This window comes from Miniopterus natalensis, chromosome 5 (genome assembly GCF_054644295.1).
Source record: "Miniopterus natalensis isolate mMinNat1 chromosome 5, mMinNat1.hap1, whole genome shotgun sequence".
In the NCBI taxonomy this organism is placed as follows: Eukaryota; Metazoa; Chordata; class Mammalia; order Chiroptera; family Miniopteridae; genus Miniopterus; species Miniopterus natalensis.
Window position 1 is genome coordinate 82,324,647 of NC_142085.1, and position 17,920 is coordinate 82,342,566.

The 17,920-nt window shown below is 49.7% G+C and overlaps 1 protein-coding gene and 1 pseudogene across 1 annotated transcript; both read left to right on the plus strand.

The window, feature by feature from the left end:
* Positions 1 to 185: 185 nt before the first annotated feature.
* LOC107535957 (UL16-binding protein 3-like) lies at positions 186 to 7,855 on the plus strand. The gene is made up of 6 exons (XM_087817782.1): positions 186 to 471; positions 4,115 to 4,369; positions 4,590 to 4,862; positions 5,432 to 5,561; positions 5,782 to 5,900; positions 7,108 to 7,855. The coding sequence occupies exons 1-6, from the start codon at positions 372 to 374 to the stop codon at positions 7,140 to 7,142; spliced, it is 912 nt and encodes a 303-aa protein (XP_087673908.1). The 5' UTR covers positions 186 to 371; the 3' UTR covers positions 7,143 to 7,855.
* A 3,850-nt stretch (positions 7,856 to 11,705) lies between these two features.
* On the plus strand, positions 11,706 to 12,651 carry LOC107546356 (fructose-2,6-bisphosphatase TIGAR pseudogene; annotated as a pseudogene).
* Positions 12,652 to 17,920: the final 5,269 nt, after the last annotated feature.

Sequence of the window (17,920 nt, forward strand, 5' to 3'; positions counted from 1 at the left end):
GGAGCTTGTGCTGGCGGCTAGGTGCGGCCCAACTGGGCTTCCTAGCCCCACCCAGCGGCCTATGAGCCAATCGCGGCCCTCGCTGCGCCCAGTGAGGAGCGTGAGTTTCCTCCGCGGGCGGGGCTGCCTACTGTTTTCTGCTGGTGGCGGTCCGGGGTTGGAGACCGTGGGAGGGGTCGACTGGTTTTGGACGCCCGGCTTTCCCTCTTTCTGGCGACCGGCGCATTCTCTGGCAGTACTTTCGTCTCGGCCCAGATCTCTGCGTTTTTAAGGCCAGTATCCCGGCAGATCGCGCTGTGCGGAGGCTTGCGGGGCTTTTCCCACGCCGTCCGCGCGTCACCGCCCCCGCCGCGCGCCCACTGCCGCTCGCCATGCCCAGGACCCCCGGCTCCGAGTTCATTGTCGTCCTCGCGGCTCTGGCTGTGCTGCCCGACTGTCCGTGGGCAGCTGACTGTCTCTGGGCGCACGGAGGTGAGTTCAGGGTGCAGCCTTCAGCGGGCTGGGGGCGGGGAGGGGAGGAAGCGCAGGGGGACGGGCCTGGGCCCTTTCAGCTCCCGCTCGGGACGGAGCCCCCAAGGCGGTTCCAGCACTTTTCGCCGGTAGCACCGCGCCCCCCGCCGCCCCGCCGCCCCGCGCGCGCCGCCGGCTCCCAACTCGGGCCATCCCCGCGATTCCGGCGGATTCCCCTCCCCCGGCTCTTTTCCGTTTTGGCGTCCGGGGCAGGTTTCGGCGTCCTGGCAAGAAGGACCACGAGAGGTGCTAGAAGTGACAGGGCCAGCTCGCCGGAGGGAAGCGAGCAGGGAGGGGGAGGGCGCGGCGAGAACCTGCTGCCACGGGCGCGTGACTTCCCCAGGCCGCCCTCCTGCCCCGGGTGCAAGTCCTGCTTCTGCGGAACTGGGAGCCCCTGTCCAGGGCCCGGGCGTCTCCTCAGGGTCGCCACCCACAGGCAGACACCCGTGCGCCCCTCCCCTTCTCACAGGACGTTCCCCAGCAAGCCCCCATCGTCGGCACCGCCCGCCCCCTTGAGCTTTCCAACCCGCGCTGCCGGCGGTCACGGCGCCTGCAGCCCGGCTGAGCTGACTGCACCGGCCGCCTCCCCTAACGAGCCGCTGCGCTCCAGCCCTGGCCTTCGGAGCCGCTCTGCCACCAGCCAGGCCGAGTCCCGTGCAGTGCTGCTCTTCCACGGCAGCCGCTGCTCCCCTCCCCGGCTCACCCCGTGTTGCTACCCAGTTCCTTGGGGTCCCAGGAACACCAGTACCTCCAGTACCTTCTCGTCGGTGAAGTGGCCCTAATCATTTCCTCTCCCAGGTGGCATATCTGTGCCCTGGCCTGAGGGCACACACTGCAAAAGCCTGTGCACCTGGCCCAGGGAACCTAGGGCAGGAGGGACAGGCATGACCTGGGAATGACGGTGAGGAGGGGCACCCTCTCTCTGCCCTTTCATCCCAAACCCACATTTTCCACCCGCGGAGGAGGCAGCATCATGTGAAGGCCGTAGATTAAGGCAGAAGTGCGCAGACTTTTTCTATAAAGGGCAAACAGTAAATATTTTTATCTTTACAGACCTCTTGGTATCCCTGTATGCACGAGGCACCTCCACGTTTGTGGTGCCAAAGCAGCCAAAGGCAAGATACAAACAACTGGGGGCCAGATGTGGCCACTCTGCTAGTTTCCTGACCCCAGATTTAGGGTATATAGGGAGTCCCCTATGTGGGTGACCACGCCCCTAGGGAATCATCTCCCAGGGTGCCTCTGCTGAGTGTTGAAGAGCCTGTGGCTTCTGGGTGGAGTGAATGTGAGAGGATGTGGGTCCCACAGACAGGGGTCAGTGCTCCCCTCCTCTCTGTAGACTGGATTCATTGGTGGAAGGGGGCCATTAGAGACACTCCATGAAGCCATAGGTGTGAGCATAGGGTGGTGCTGGTACATTTTGGTGTCAAGATTGGGGCCTCTGCTTCTGTATCTCATTTGTTGCCTGTGACCCTGCTCATTTCAGTGCCAGAAAAGTCACAGTGTCTCATGAGCACTCGGCCTACCTTAGCTAATGACGCTCATGATGGGCGACTGATATCCCATAGCCAGGGGCCTCGTCTCTACCAGACCTCTTTAAATGCTGTGGAATTCCCTGTTGCAAGGGGTATGGCCTTCGTCAGCCCCTATGGATCTGCAATATGATTCTCCCATTAGGATGCCTTCAAGTCCAGATAGCAACTTTCCCTCGCACTGATTCCTCCAGTATCCCAGATTCTGTGGATCTTAGGGCCCGAGGGGCAGGTCCAGCCACACTCAGTCATTCATGTATTGTCTGTGGCTTCTTTCATGCTACAACAGCAGAGGTGAGTAGTGGCAAAGAGGCCTGTGGTCTGCACAGGCTAAACTCTTTGGCAGCTAGATAATGAGAGAAAGTCTCCAGACGAGATTGTTACTAAATGGCTGTAGGATAGGGATCATGTCCTGCATCCTTAAGGGTTTAAGGTTGGTCCTCCTCTCATTCATATTATCCAGGATAAAATACTGGTTTAGCATTCTATTTAGAGCAAAGGGAAGACAGTTTGCCAATATTGTACTTAAATTTCCCTGCCTTGGTAGTAGTCCTGAGCCCACAAGTAATTCAATAACTACAAAGATTTTCTATTCCTATTACACATCTGGGAAATATGATAAGGACCACAGTGTGGATATGGACCAATAACACGCCTGGGAGCAGGACCTGGGACAGGTGTGTGTTCATTCCCTGGCCCCATGCATCACTTTAGATCCCTGTGGATGATGTCAACTCATACACGGGATCAAATATGAGAGCGTAAGTCGTTTCTGCTTCCCAGTGCACACTAAGCTGAGTCAATGGCCACATGGGTCTTTGAGGAAGGCCTGCGGGACTTCTGTGCTTGGTGCGGTGTTGAGAGGCCCCTCCTCATTGCAGCCTTGCCCCTCCTTCTGGTAGTGAGTTCTGGGCCTGAGAAGTGGCTCAGTTCTGGGAACTGGGCAAAGGATTCAGTCTTATGCTGGGAGGCTGCTTTCAGCCTCCTGATCACCCATCCTTGTGTTTGTCTCTGTTTGTTTTAATTATTTAAATCCAGCAGTAAGTACCCAGGTTGAATGTCCATCCATTTTGCCTCTAGGATCCCCCTGTTCTGTGAGCCATAGTCAGAGCTCTCTGTGGTTGAGGCCCTGGCTGCATTTGCCACCTTCCTAGTCATTGTGATGCTCATAACTCCTTTGCTCCTGACACAAGCACCTGTACCTGTGACTTATCATTTCAACGTGTTCCATCCCCATTACTACTGGCAGCCTTTTTGGGGAACACCAACTCCTACCACCATTCCTGACCTTGAGCAAAGTCATCAGCGAGCTTTTGGAGAGTTCTGGTGCTCTTCTCCTCCATGCTTTCCCCATCGGCTTGATCAACCCGAGTCTAGCTTCAGGCTTCCCCATGGAGCATGGTTGACTGGACACTTTCTTCCTTTGCATGTTATATCCCCCCTGGCATATCCACTTCTCTGAGCCCTCTGATCCCTTCCTCTTCCACCTGCCTCTGAAGTTCCTGCTTTTCTGTGCCATGCACTGTATCCATGCCTTCCTCCAAGCTTGCAAGGTCCATCCTAGCAGCAGGTTAGCACCATCTCCCAGGGCTGTGCTACTTCATGACCCACAGTTGCAAACTGTTCCTTTAACCTGGAGATCTGTCTACATCCCCCACCCCACTGTCACAGCTTCCTCAGGAGTGGCCCCTACATGCTCTCCATATTCTTGCAGGCACTGGTCTCGTTTCTGATAGTCCTTTGGCATCGAAACGTTTCCTCCGTAGCCACTTGGCATGTCCATGCATTGGTTATGGGCTGATGATGGGTATTGATTGGCATAGTGAACAGAGGGGACATATCTGGAGATGTGTGGTTTCTTGCCAGGCAGAGGCTTGCTGGTCCTCCTCAAGCAATGGAGGGGCACTAGCCTTCACGTGGTGAAGGGAGAAGCCTGGCAGGGTCAGTCCTTGCTCTGCCAGCCCAGCCATCGGGGGCAGGGGCTGAGGTGTTGCTGTCACAGAGATGGGGGAGGTAGTGCCTTGGGTCCTCTTCTGCCAACCCCAGCTGTCACCTGCATTTTTTCTTTCCAGATGATCACCGTCTTCACTATGATTTCAGCATTGCTTTCAATAAACAGCCACGGTGTATGGTTCACGGCCTGCTGGATGAAAATAATTATCTCTTCTATGACTGTGAAAATGATAAGGTCATATCTATGGATTTCCTGAGGGAGGAGGTAATGGGCACACATGCCTGGAAAGATCAGACTAAGACGCTGAGGGACATGGGGGACTTGATCAGACAGCACCTGTCTGACATAGAACCGGAGAAATATGCAGACGGAGGTAAGTTAGAAAATCCAGCTGCAGAAGTGAGCAGATTGTCGGGTTAGCTATATTGGTTGTAGTCACGTGAAAAATAAAATTGGATGTTGGGCCTTCTCGTGTGGCCCAGCAGAAAGGTCGGGGAGAACAGGGCAGGAGTGGAAGGGTTCAGGGGGGTGGACCCCAGGTGGGGACAAAGGACTTGTCAAGAGCAGAGGTTGACGTCTCTCTTGCGGGGCAGCTCCCTTCGCGCTGCAGGTCAGGATGATTTGTCAGTGCACAGCCGGTGGACGCACCAGGGGGTCCTGGGAGTTTTTCTCGGACGGACAGAGGCTCCTTGTGTTTGACGCGGAGAGAGGAGAGTATAGAGCCGATAATTCCCGAGGTGAACAGATGAAAGACGAGTGGGAGAGGGACGATGATTTGACCAAGGCCTTCAATTTCTACTCAACGAGAGACTGCCAGGGCTGGCTGCAGTTCCTGGTGCCCTGGAAGAAAGAGCTGGAGACAGCAGGTAACGGGACACAGGGACGGAGGGGCCATTCTCTTGAGGACAGACTGAACTGCCGCAGTGGGTGTGTCTGTGTGTGTGCGTGCATGAGTGTATGTGAGTGTGTGTGTGTGTGCATGAGTGTATGAGTGTGTGTAATTGTGTGTGTGTGCATGAGTGTCTGAGTGAGTGTGAGCATGTGTGTGTCAGCATGTGTGTGAGTGTATGTGAGAGTATGTCTGAGTGTGAGCATGTGTGTTTGTGAGCATGTCTGTGTGTTTCTGAGTGTGAGCATGTGTGTGTCAGCATGTGTGTGAGTGTTTGTGTGAGTGTGTCTGGGTGTGAGCATGCGTGTCAGTGTCTGCGTGAGAGTGTGTTTGTGTGAATGTGTGTGTGTTTGAAAGTGTGACTCCTCCGTGGTCAGTTCTTGGGGAATAACGGCCGTGGGTGTGTTCCACAAGCCCCCTTTCCCTCCTCACGTCTCTCCCTCACTGCAAATAACTTGCGCCACGCCCTGTGGATTTCCTCCTGCCCAAACATGAGGGCATCTCTCTGTTTTCAGACCTGTTCCTTGTGCTGTTCTGTCTTCTCAGCATCACTTTCCTTTGCGTCTCACCTGGTCTTTTTCTGGAAATGCTTCAAGTCCACCTCAAGCCAGCTCCTGAGAGGACTGCGCAGCCTCCTTACTCATGTCTCCTCTTCTGTCGCAGCAGGAGTGACTGGGTATATTGTAGCCCTGGCTTCCCCCATTAATGTGCGAACCCCAAGGGGACAGGGCCCATCTCCTCTCTTTGTTCCGCCCCAGGGTCTGTCACAGTGCCTGCCACACTTAGAGGGGTAGGAACTGTGTGCATTGTGGGATTACCGGGGGCAGCAGGCGAGAGGAGGCATCTCCTGAGATTTGGGTTCTGCACAGAGTGTCATTCTTTTGTTTCCATTTCAGCTGCACCAACTACAGCCACCGCCACAGCCACAGCCCCGTCCAAAGCCACAACCAACACTCACATCACCTTGATTGTCTCTGTGATCCTCACCTGCTTGGTCATAGTTGGCTGGTAACAGGTACTAAGAGCAGAATGAAGTGGGAAGTGAGGGGCGGATGGCCTGAGTGAGGACAGGGAAAGGTGAATTCCCAGCCTGTCCCTGCCCTCTCACTGAAATTTCTCCTCCTGGAAATGAGACCAGGAGAGTAACACATATTGCTTGGTAGCAATAGCTTGGACAAGTTCAGCCCTGAGATCTGCTGTCTCCTTACTGTTAATGCCAGTGGGAAAAAGAGGGGCCCACGCCAAGGCTCAAGGCCTATTGATGCTAAAGGGGTTTAGTGATTGTAGTCCTGGCTCACATTCTGTTTGGGAGAGTGTATTTGGGCCCAGTGTGGGTGGTGTGGGGACAGCAGGCACACAGGACGTGGGCAATACTCACATTCAGGTGAGAGCAGCATGGTGGCTCCATGTGATGTGTCCAGGGGAAGGGAATGTGCAGGAAGCTAAGAGGAGAGGGGCGTGGGTGTAATCCCAGGAAGAGGGGTGGAAGGCCTTGCAGACCCAACTCGAAAGGCTGGAGCTCGTGGCTGAGTTCCCAGAAAACGTTGCTTCAAGCACGTCAGGTAAGGCAGCAGGCTAACCTTAGGGACTGTGCAGGACAAGGTTAGAAGGAGGTGAGATCTCAGTGAACCCCTGGGATTCCTGGCTGAGCCCTGGTGCAGTCCCCTGGCAGCCATCCTCCCCCACACTCCAGACTCTGAGCCAGAGAGGGGCCCCAGCCTTGAGCAGAGGTGACTCGGGGGCTAAGGGTGGCTGAGTTGTTAGTGGAGTTGGATGCTGACACTGACAAGCAAGGATGGATGGGCAGGGCAGGGCAGTCACTCCCAGAGTCCTGTGCTGGTACTAGGGCGAGGAGAGAGGAGGGGAATGACGGATGTTTGTCTGCAACCCTCCCCAGTGCTAGAGGAACCAGGATGCAGGCCCCTCTGTTTGGACAGGGCGCCCATGGGTGCTTTAGAATCAGGACTTTAGTAGAGGGAGCAGAGCAATTCATTTGCACCTTAAGTCCTGAGCCCCACCTGTCATTAACAGGACTTGGGTCTGACTGTCATGTGGTAAAGGAGGGCAGGACCCTGGCTGGTGGTGAGAACTGAGGGGAAATACATGCATCTCAGTGAGGGTGGGGCTGTGAGATGGAAGTGAATGGGGTCGGTAGCCCAGGGGAACTGACCCAGAATTTCCAGAGCTGGTGGGACAAACACATGTTTCTTTTCTGATGACAGAAGATGCTGCTGCTCAGAAGCTCCTGAGAGTGTGATCTAGTTCAACATCTGTCCCTTCTGGTTGGCTGCCTTTCCAGCTCCAGCTGTTTACGTGTTGACCTGCAGGAGCTGCAGTCCTCGCAGCAAATGCAGAGACCTCGAGAGGATTGTGAGGATGCAGCAGATGCAATATTCCTGTCCTGTATTCAATGGGGAATATGTCAACTCTGCACTTTTTCCCACATTTGGTTCCATTTTTTCTTGGTGGAATTGTTGGGCTCTTGCACTTAGTCTTCTCACTGCTTGCACAAGAAGTCTCACCAAAGAGATGATTTTCCGTGTTCCCTTTGGTTGTGGAAATGAGGTGGATCTGCATCGGGACCTTGTTCTTGCAAATGGTGCTGATAGTGAAACACCCGTGAAAACTCAGAACCTCAGGGATTCTTTGTATGTCCTGGTCGAACCTCACCAGGTTTTACAAGGAAAAATGATATTTATGATAGTTACTTTTAGGAACTTTCCCCTATGTAATGCTATTTAACTGTATATCTCTCTATAAAATATTACTATAAAATATACTTACTTAGGAATTGTGTTTGATACACACAGAATTTTAGGTGGTTATTGTTTGTTTGTCTACGCCATAGAGTAAATAAAACCAGGGATTCTGCTAGATTGGTATGGAAGCAGAATTTACCATCTGAGTCTCATCATGAGAAGTGGAATAAAATCCTCATATGGACCTTAAGGAATGAGGATTTTTCTGATTTATCCCAGCACACTCCATCCAGGCAGTGACTTCCCTGTGATCGCCATCCCTCCACTCACCTTCTTCAGTGAGAAGTAAGTCCTTATGGCTGAAACATCTCTACTTCTCAAAGTTGTTTAATCCCCTTATGACAAAGGATCAGTGTCCAGGATATGTAAGGAGCTCCGAGAAATAAATTGGATCCTGTAAATTCTCCAAAGATGTAGGAGCAAGGTTTGAGGAGTTCATGGATGGAAAATACACTTTGAAACGATTGAAAATCTCACAAAGAATCAAGGTAACACAAATGAAAAGTCCAATAGATACCCTTACACACCCACAAAATCGTCAAATAATTTTAAATTTGCCAACCCTAAACACTGGATGGGAAATAGAACAGCAGGAGTTACCTTGCATGGTCGTATGGGTATGGATGGGATGAATCAGCTCTGAAATACCATCTGACAGTGTCTAGGGCAGTGGACAGTATGCGCATCGCCCTGGGACTCTGAGAGTCAGTTCCAGTCTTACAAACATGGGCCAAAATGTATGTAGATATTTGCTGCTGCTGTTGCAGCATTTTTTTGTCATAGCAAAAAATTAGCAACACATTAAATAGCCAGCAAAAGGAAAATCTATGGAAAATTTTGGTAAAACATTTCTATTTCTTTCTACCTGGATGACTAAATAATCTAAACCACTGTCAAACAGGAAACAACCAAATTGCTGGATGAAAACTTTTAGATCTGGGAGATGTATTAATGTTCATTTCTCGTTGTCCCATAAGAACAGTGGCCATCTGAATATAAATCTCTCCAGATATTTTAAAAAGTATACAAAGCACAGAAGGGGCAAATAAAACACTCCTAAACCACAACTTTGGCATGAGAAGGAGATGGGAAATGTCTCAATCCATCAGAGCCTTTTGCTGGACGTCATGGCGAATAGAGGACCCTCCTGGTGAACCTGGGTGGGACTAGGGATGTGATGGCCCTAGCGTACTGACGTGAAATCTATTTGATGATTGTATTGGGGGTGGTATAAGTGCCCAGGTTTCTAGGAAATGCGCTCTGTAGAGTGTAGCAGTGAGGGGATATTAGCAGCTCACTGCCCATAGCTGAGGAATAGACTTTCTCTAGCTGCACCTGCAATGTTTTTGTAAGATTTTTCTTGTTTGAAAAACTTTGGAAAAGTTTTTAAAAGTGAGAATTTAGGAAACACTCAATTTTCAGGATTTGAAGTATGAAGGGAAATACCTCAATAAATGCAATTCAGATGTGGAAAACTTGGTTCTCCCCTGTTTCCACCTCAGACCCTGCTCTTGTATAAAGACAGGCCTTGCCCCTTTGCTTCCTACTGACCCTTCTGTGCTCCAGAGGGACAAGCTTCTCCCTCGTCCACCTCAGCAGCATGGTCAGCCAGGCCTGCAATGGGAGGTGTGCAAATGCACTTTTACAGGCCTGACCCCTCGCTGTGATGCAGGGGCCTCCATGCAACCCGGTCAGAGAGAAGGGCTTTGCAGCTCTTCTGAGATGGATCAACCCTCTAAGTGGTGCGCGCGTGTGTGTATTACTGGTATATTTTGCTTCTGGAACTCATGATTTCTGTTGGGGTTTCCCACACCTCCACCCTGTCCCATGCCCCCACCTGTCATCTCCTGTTCTCCTCTGCCCTGTGGTATGGCCGCCTTGGCCTCCCCGCTGGTCCCAGCATCATGCCTCCAAGCTTCTGTTCTGGCTCCTTCCTCTGGCTGGCACGTCCTGTCCCATCACCAAGAGTTGGTTCTGCTTTAAAGCTGAACAGAAGTATCACCTCCCATATGTCTTCCTGAACCACCTCAGGCTAAATTATCTCCTCCTGTGCTTCCTAACACCCGAGTCCACAGTGAGACTGTTGCACTTGGTGAGGGTGTTTGTGTATTGTGTGCTCCACACTTTATGGGGTCACTAGGGGTACAAAGTGTCCCTTTATCACTTTTATCCTGCAAGATGTAATTCCTTCTGCTGCTCCATCCTCTGTGATCACTTGAATTCCCCTGGGGAGCAGGAGAATAGGGAGGGTTCTTCTGAAGTTTGGGGCTGGTTCCCCACAGATGGTGATATGCAGAGTGAGACCCACACATGAGGAGAACCGCCCTCAGCTCCTGTTCCCCAAGGTAATTCAATTTAGTACAGAATGACTGAGCGTCAGCATGCATTGCGGTCTGTTTCACAAAAGGGACACATTGTGTTTCCAATGACCACGTGAAGTATGCAGCGCAAAATATAGATGCCCCTCCTGCAGCTGTGATGTTCTGCCTGTGGACTAGGGTGCTAGGACACAGGGAGGGGAGAGGAGATGCTAATTTAGCCTGCAGACGTGTAAGAAGCTGGTGGACTTTGAGTTCAGGGGTTACCCTCCACATGTTGGTGGGCCTTGAGAAATCAGTTGAAGGCCTGAGCAGAGCAGTAAGCTGACCACCGCCCCCTCCCAGGAAGAGGGACTTCTCCAGGCGACTGACTTCAGTCTTCGTGTGCCCCACGGGCTCACCCTGCTCCAGACTGCCGGCCTACCCTACAGGTGTTGGACGTGGCAGCCGCCATAATCACACGCCCTAATACTCTATTATTGATCTGTCTCTCTGTCTATCTTTCTGTCTGTTTGTCTGTCTATCTATCCATATCACTGTAGTCTGCTTCTCTGGAGAATCCAGACTGAAACAGGAGGGAAATGCAGAATTAACGGGGGGTGATATTTGTGCCCAGCTTTGAAGGTACAGCCCAGTGGGAAGCAGAATACCTCTGCTCCTGACTTATCCCCGGGTCCTGCTGTGTCCTCTGTGCCCTGTCCCCACTGGTGGTCTGCTCATTGGGACCAACTTCTGATATTTACATAAATGCAGAGCTTCCTAGGCCCACAAGGTCTGTTCCATTTTGGTCCTGGGCTTTTCAGTCATTCCTGTGGCTTGAAAGGCTGTGGTTTAATATCAAGAAATTTGTTTTTAAGCTTTTCCTTTAGGTCTTTCACAGTTTCCTTCTGCCTTTTCCAGGCCTTTCTGGCATGCACCTTCATTCCCAGAGGTCTGACGGATTTGACCTTCCCGCTACTACTGGTATAATTAAGAAATGTGTTTCCATGCCCTGGCCTTGAACCGCACACTATGGTTGTCCATTGGTAGGAATGTTGAAGTTTCAGCAACGAGAGGGATCATCAGTAAAGGAAAACTCCAAGTAACAGTTGGGGTTGAAGGAAAGGGAGCCATAGGTATCTTTGCTCCATCTCTGAGACCGCAAGAGAACCCCTCTGACAGCCAGGCTGGCAGAGGAAGAACTAACCCTTCTGTTGGGAGCCGATGACAGGTCTGGACATGGTCCATGTCACCTGAGGGTCTGGAGTCAAGGACTCGACCCTCCCCACAAGTTCCCATGAGGAGCCAAAATAAAGAAATGACCAAGGTCTGGGCCCACGTGTGCAGGAGGCAGGGTGTTTACTCTGAAGGTGTGTTCATGCGGCCTTGAGGGAACTACTTTGGATCACCCTCACCGCATTACCGGTTGTTTGCTACTCACTGTGTCATGAAGGCGTTGAAGCCATTTGGGGTGCTCATTGGAGGGCAGGCCTCCTGATCCCACAACTTTGTCTGTCTGTTTCATTCCCACCGCTCGAGCTCAGGTTTGTTCGTCTCTCAGGCTGGTTCCTGAGAAGTGGCGCCCGAACAGGGACCCGAGTCCTGGAGACGCAGCTTAAGGGAGTGTGGGGCACTCCTCTCTCTGTGAGCTGTGAGCCAGAAAAGGAATTGGGGTAAGAGCAGCATTTGGATTTATAGTCAGGAGTAAAATAAGATGGGGCAGTCCAGTTCAACACAGAGGCCTTTTGCTCAAATGTTACCTTTATGTTAAGAACAAGAGGGGCGGTGTCCCTGACGCCAGCGATCACGCACTGCACTCGGACTTTTGTCCAGCATGGACAAACGCGACTAAACACGGAGAAAATAATTCGAGGGCAAGGTTACATGAGCCTCTTTCAGAAACTAGATTTAAGCAAATAGCTGCTGCAGGTGTATTTCTTAATAATGCCAAGTTTACTCATGTGTTCTCCAGTGATCTCATTCGGACAAAGCAGACCATTTGTGGGAATCTGGAGAAGAGAAATGTTGCCAAAACATGACGGTGAAGTAGGATTCAAGACTTCGAGAAAGAAAATACAGGGTTGCAGAAGGCAAGGGCCTGAGGGAGCTCAAGGCAACGGCCAAAGCAGCTGGGGAAGAATGCCCCGGGTGCACACCGCCCGGAGACCTTGGACCAGGTGAAGATGCGTGCAATAGACTTTTCTGAATTTCTTTGTCAACTCATCCTAGAGGATGCAGGTCAAAATGAACCGTGTTCCTCAGGAGCTCCAAGCAGCTGTCTGGAAACTTCTTTGACAGAGATATTCCCTTTGGAAAAAAAACTGTGCCTTTAAATTTAATTCAGATGGCGGTGCTCCAGACTTAGTAGCCGGTGTCTTAGTTGTGAGTCATGGTGCTTACAGGAAAGGGCTGTTCAATTATTTCCTGAGGGACCTCGAGGTTTTCTTATCAGCAACCCTGAGCAAATCCGAATTTGTATCAGTCAGTCCCAATACCGGGATTAGTCTCTTTATCATAAACTTTGAGAACAGAAGAGAAGTTAAACCAGCAGTTCAGTGTGTTTGTGGAACCTACAGGATCATCTAAATGGAGTGACCGAAACTTGCGAAATTTAAATCTACATCAGAATCTAACAATTTTGAGCCTCTGAGGGAGGGAGTACCTTTGACTTTATTCCATCTTCTGCTATCACTGAATTGGAAATGGTTAAAAAGCTGTCTTTTACAGCAGATTTTAAACTCAAATGGAATCAAAGCCACATAAAACACTAATGGGAAACCATTTAGAATCGACTTTCGTCTGAGTACAGTTAGCATTTTCCAGAGCATTTTACCACCCTGCTTAGTTATGTCTCTGGCTTGTAAATGGATGAAGGAACTCAGTATTGCAAATTGGGGGATTAATAACCTGGTTACTCTGTCCCCTCCCCCCTCTTTAATGTTAATATTTTTCTTTAATGTCTGAGAAATCTAGCTTGTTTTATTGACTCTTGGTAAGATACTGTATGTTTTGTACTGTCTCCATCCAGTACTTGGAAGAAGGAATTATTTATCATTCCCACTGCATATTTATAGTGCCAATGTTACATTTTAAAAGTCCTTTAAACAAAAAGGCTTACCATCGTAAGTTTGTATAAAGCAAAGGGACACTAATTTTTAACACAGAAATCAACGGTTGGACTCGTATCCTCTAGAAGCTTTGAAAAGTGGATGGATGCAGATTAGGATTGGTGAGGAGGCAGGTAAAGCATCCTTTGCTTTAAGAACATTAAGGTATCTGAGCAAGAGAAGATAAAGTTCTTCTCTCATCTGTAGGCTGAAGAGTTCGGTTTGAGGAAGGCTCTGCAGAGAGTCAGTGGTTGCTAGCGTGCTGCACAGTAACCTCAGAGTAAAAGTGGGTGCTTTGTTGAAAAAAAAAAAGGTACTGGGGTAACTGCAACTGTGCCGTTTTTGTGGATGGTACAGTGAGTTACATGTCCACCTCATTAGATGGCACTGCAGGACAGGGAGACTCTGTTGGTTCACTTAATTTTGTGTGTATGGATTGGACTCTCAAAAACCCTTCTCTGCCCCAGCCTTCAGATGTTGGGTGGAGCCGGACAAAATGGGGAAAATGGGGTTCCCCTGTATTACTGTCAACAATAAAATTAAGTAAACAACAACAACAACAAAGAACAAGAGGAGCAAAGGTTTCTGAAGAACAGATTTTAAAGTTTTTAAAATTCATAGGGATAGCCTGTCCTTGGTTTCCTGAAGAAGGTACAGTTAATATAAAAATGTGGGGAAAGGTAGGGGGAATAGTAGGAGACTGGTATGATGCACATGGGCCAGAAGGGGTGCCCGTGGGTACATTCTCTCTCTGGGGCCTCGTCCGTGATTCCCTTGATCCTACTCATGAGTTTGAACGTAAAACGGAGTATAGAACAAAAAGAGGAGGCTCCTATATTAGAGGAAAAATTAGCAGGAGGAGAGAATGTACGAAGGGAGGGGGTGAGGGTTCCGAATGGGATGCCCAGGAGCTCTGCCCTGGAGGAGCAGGCCGAACTAGACGATGCGGCTGCTCCTTCCAACCCTGATGATCGTCTCTAGCCAGCTATGACTAATACAGCTAAGAGACTGTCAGGCAGTTGGCTCGGTTGGTGCAATCTTTACAAACTTCTGAACAAAAACCAACTTTCCCTTCTGCTCCACCTGCCTCTCCATGGAAAAGAGATTATCAGGATAATTCTAAATTGAACAATTGTAACAGGGAAAGTAATCTAAATTATCCACGTGTAGAAAAAGAGATCAAGGATACCCTATCTCCACTGCAAAGAACGCTCTTGAAAGCGCACGAGAGTGGAGAGGAGGTGTGGAATTCTGGGTTTGCCGTCTTTCCAGTCTCTGAGCAGGCAAACCCTGATAATCGTAATCAGGTGCAAAGATGTTACACCCCTTTGTCATTCAAAATGTTAAAGGAGCTAAAACAGGCTACAGCTCAATATGGGCCCACTGCTCTGTATACTTTGACCATCCTAGAAAACATTGCTACTGACGCTTTAACTCCTAATGATTGGGGATCTATAGCTAAAGCATGTTTAACAGGAGGAGAATATTTATTATGGAAATGCTTGCAAGATGTAAAATTTAATTTGTACACAGATTCTAAATACATTGTATCTGCCATTCAAGGTTTGGAGACGGCTACCCTGACTGGCAGTGATCCCGCTTCAGTAATAACCACTCTCTTGTTTGTACAGCAACTGATTCAGCAACGAACCTCACCCTGTTTTGTGGGACATAGCAGAGCTCACTCAATTCCCCCTGGACCTTTCTCAGAAGGAAATGCACCAGCACATGTGTGGACTCATGGCACTTTCTTAGTTATTTCCTCTGTTGACCAAGCATGAGCCTCACATGCTCTGCAGCATCAAAATGCTTTGGGTTTAAGAAAACAATTTAACATTACTCGTGAAGCCATCTGACAAATAGTAAAGGAGTGTCAAAAACTGTCCTGAGCATGTGCCCCTTGTACTGCAATATGGTGTGAATCCACGGGGATTGCTCCCAGGACATATTTGGCAAATGGATGTTACACCTATAGCTGAATTTGGTCACCAATCATTTGTGCGTGTCACAGTGGACACTTATTCTGGATTTTTAGTGGCATCCTCACGTACTGGGGAAAATACAAAACAGGTTATTTGTCATGTATTATCATGTTTTGCCATTTTGGGCATTCCAAAAATTATAAAAACTGACAATGGGCCTGCATATGCTAGCAAAACTTTTACAGAGTTTTGTGCAACTTTCCAAATTACTCACATCACAGGCAATCCTTATAATCCTCAGGGCCAGGGAATAATCGAGCGGCGAGCTCACAGGACCTTAAAGGCTCAAATTGCAAAAGTAAAGAAGGGGGAATATACCTGCCATTCTCCTAGTAATATACTTAATCTCTCTTTACACATTGTTTGCGGGCAGTTTTTATCGCGCGCTCTACTACCAGTCAACGTAAAACGTATAAATACGTTTCCCTCATACAATGTGTTTATTTACCCTTAATTTTAAAAATTCGGATGCAGAAGGTTTCTCAGCAGCTGAGTGGCATTGGAGACCCCCCAGTGGAAAATAGGCTGAGGTTAAGTGGAGAGATCCGATCACCAACGCCTGGAGCAGACCGGATCCCGTGCTTGCCTGGGGGCGGGGTCATGTTTGTGTGTTTCCCAGGAATCAGAACCGACCTAGATGGTTACCGGAGCGGCTGGTAAAACATCACGGAGCCGATCGATCTCACTGGCAGAATGAAGAAGCTGACCATTCACGATCCTCGCCCGCACCCCCGGAGAAGACCCCGGAGAGCAAGAGGGACTCAAGAGGCAGCTGTGCCGACATGGGGCCAGACTAAGAAACCATATAATCTCTCTGAATGGGGGTGGGATAGGATTAAAAACCATCTTATGGGGATATGGCATCAAAATAATGTATCTATTGATGTTGCCACTTACATGCTGATATAAATGCTATGGAATCTGCTCTTCCTCTGGATACCTCACCCGCAGGTTTAGCAAAAGACCCGTTTGACAAGTTTTCTAATATTCTCTCTGGGCATAGTTTATCTTCATTATTCTACTCTGGTATTATGTTGTTGGCTGTAGTGTTAATATTCCTATGTTTATTCCCAGTCTGTGTCCAAGCAGGAATGCAGAGCAGCTCAGAGCTGCATACAGGACTCCACTGGCTCAAATTAAAAAGTAAAGAAGGGGGAGATGTTGGGAGCCGATGACCTGTCTGGACATGATCCACGTCACCTGAGGGTCTGGAGTCAAGGACTCGACCCTCCCCACAAGTTCCCATGAGGAGCCAAAGTAAAGAAATGACCTAGGTCTGGGCCCACGTGTGCAGGAGGCAGGGTGTTTACTCTGAAGGTGTGTTCATGCGGCCTTGAGGGAACTACTTTGGATCACCCTCACCGCATTACCGGTTGTTTGCTACTCACTGTGTCATGAAGGCGTTGAAGCCATTGGGGTGCTCATTGGAGGGCAGGCCTCCTGATCCCACAACTTTGTCTGTCTGTTTCATTCCCACCGCTCGAGCTCAGGTTTGTTCGTCTCTCAGGCTGGTTCCTGACGCCCTTCCCAACTCCTCCCTCCAGCAGGTGAAGGCGAGTGGCCCTCTCCTGTTTGAGGAGGACCATGCAGCCTCTGCTTGGCAGGAACCCAACGTCTCCAGATAGGTCCTGTCTGTGTCCTTCAGCTCAACACCCAGCATCAGAAAGTGCATAACAGATACGGGGGGGTGCCAGGCCGGCTGGGGAAGAAAAAGGCCTCGATGCCAGAGGATTGCCAGAAGCTACCCTGTGCCCCGTGGGGGGCTGTTGCCGAATAGGCGGGATGGTGGTGGTGGCAGAGAGAGGGGAGAAGCCAGTGTTGGAGAAGGGTAGAGGTGGCAGCTATGTGTCAAGGGGTTTAGCACAGCCCTGGGGGATGGAGCCTGTCTGCTACTAGGACAGGTCTTGGGAGCTTTGTAAAGGAATGGCTACACTGCATGGAACAGAATATGAGGAACTTCAAAGGCAGATAGTGTAGGATGGGCTTAAAAGGCTCCAAGAAATCCACATGTCAGAATGGATACAGCATGAAAAGCCAGAACAACCAGAAAATGTCTGCCGACTGTGCTCCATGGGAGGTCTGAAGGACTTTGTTTATCAAACTAATAAGGAATGCACAGTGATGGTGGGGTTCTAGGTAAGCCATCCCCAAATGTGTCACTTTGGCAATTGATCACTTTGAATGAAAGTTACTTAAGGACAGCTGGTGCAAGGACACTCTGACCCTGCTTTGTCCTAAAAGCAGGAGGGAGAGACATCCTTAGCACCACACATAGAGCAATTAGAGCCAAGAAGGCTGAGCAAGCAAACCTCCTTACTTCAGTACTACTTTACTACTCCAGGTCCAAACTCCTTTGTCTTGTCAATTCTTCATGAATTTATTGTTTTTGTTTTGGCTTGTTTTGTGAAAAGGTATAAAAGTTGCCTACTTTGGTCACCTCAGAGTCCTATTTCTCTGACCTCCCCTATGTACAAAGTTAAAATTTGCTTTTCTCATTGGATCTGTTTCATGTTAATTTCATTATTAGACCAGTCAGAGGAACCTAGAAGGGTAGAGAAAGATTCTTCTTCCCTGACAGTGGGATGGGCACCACCATTGTCAAGAAGCTCAGTGATGGCTGTCTGTGATGGCTGGTCTTCACAGGTGGAGGTGGTGTTCAGGGGAAGGTGGTATTCCAGAAATGGGCTCCCTGTCGTAATGGGGCTAAAAAAATATCCTGAAATAACATTTGAGATATAGGTGCTCAGCTGTCACAAGCAGGCAGAGTGCCAGTATTGAAGTGATCAGAAAGGTTAGAATGCCAACCAAGGGCCTGGCCCAGGAACGCTGTCCCTTTGGCTCATAGAACACAGTGATCCTGGGGGCAAAGTGGATGTACAGCCAACCCAGA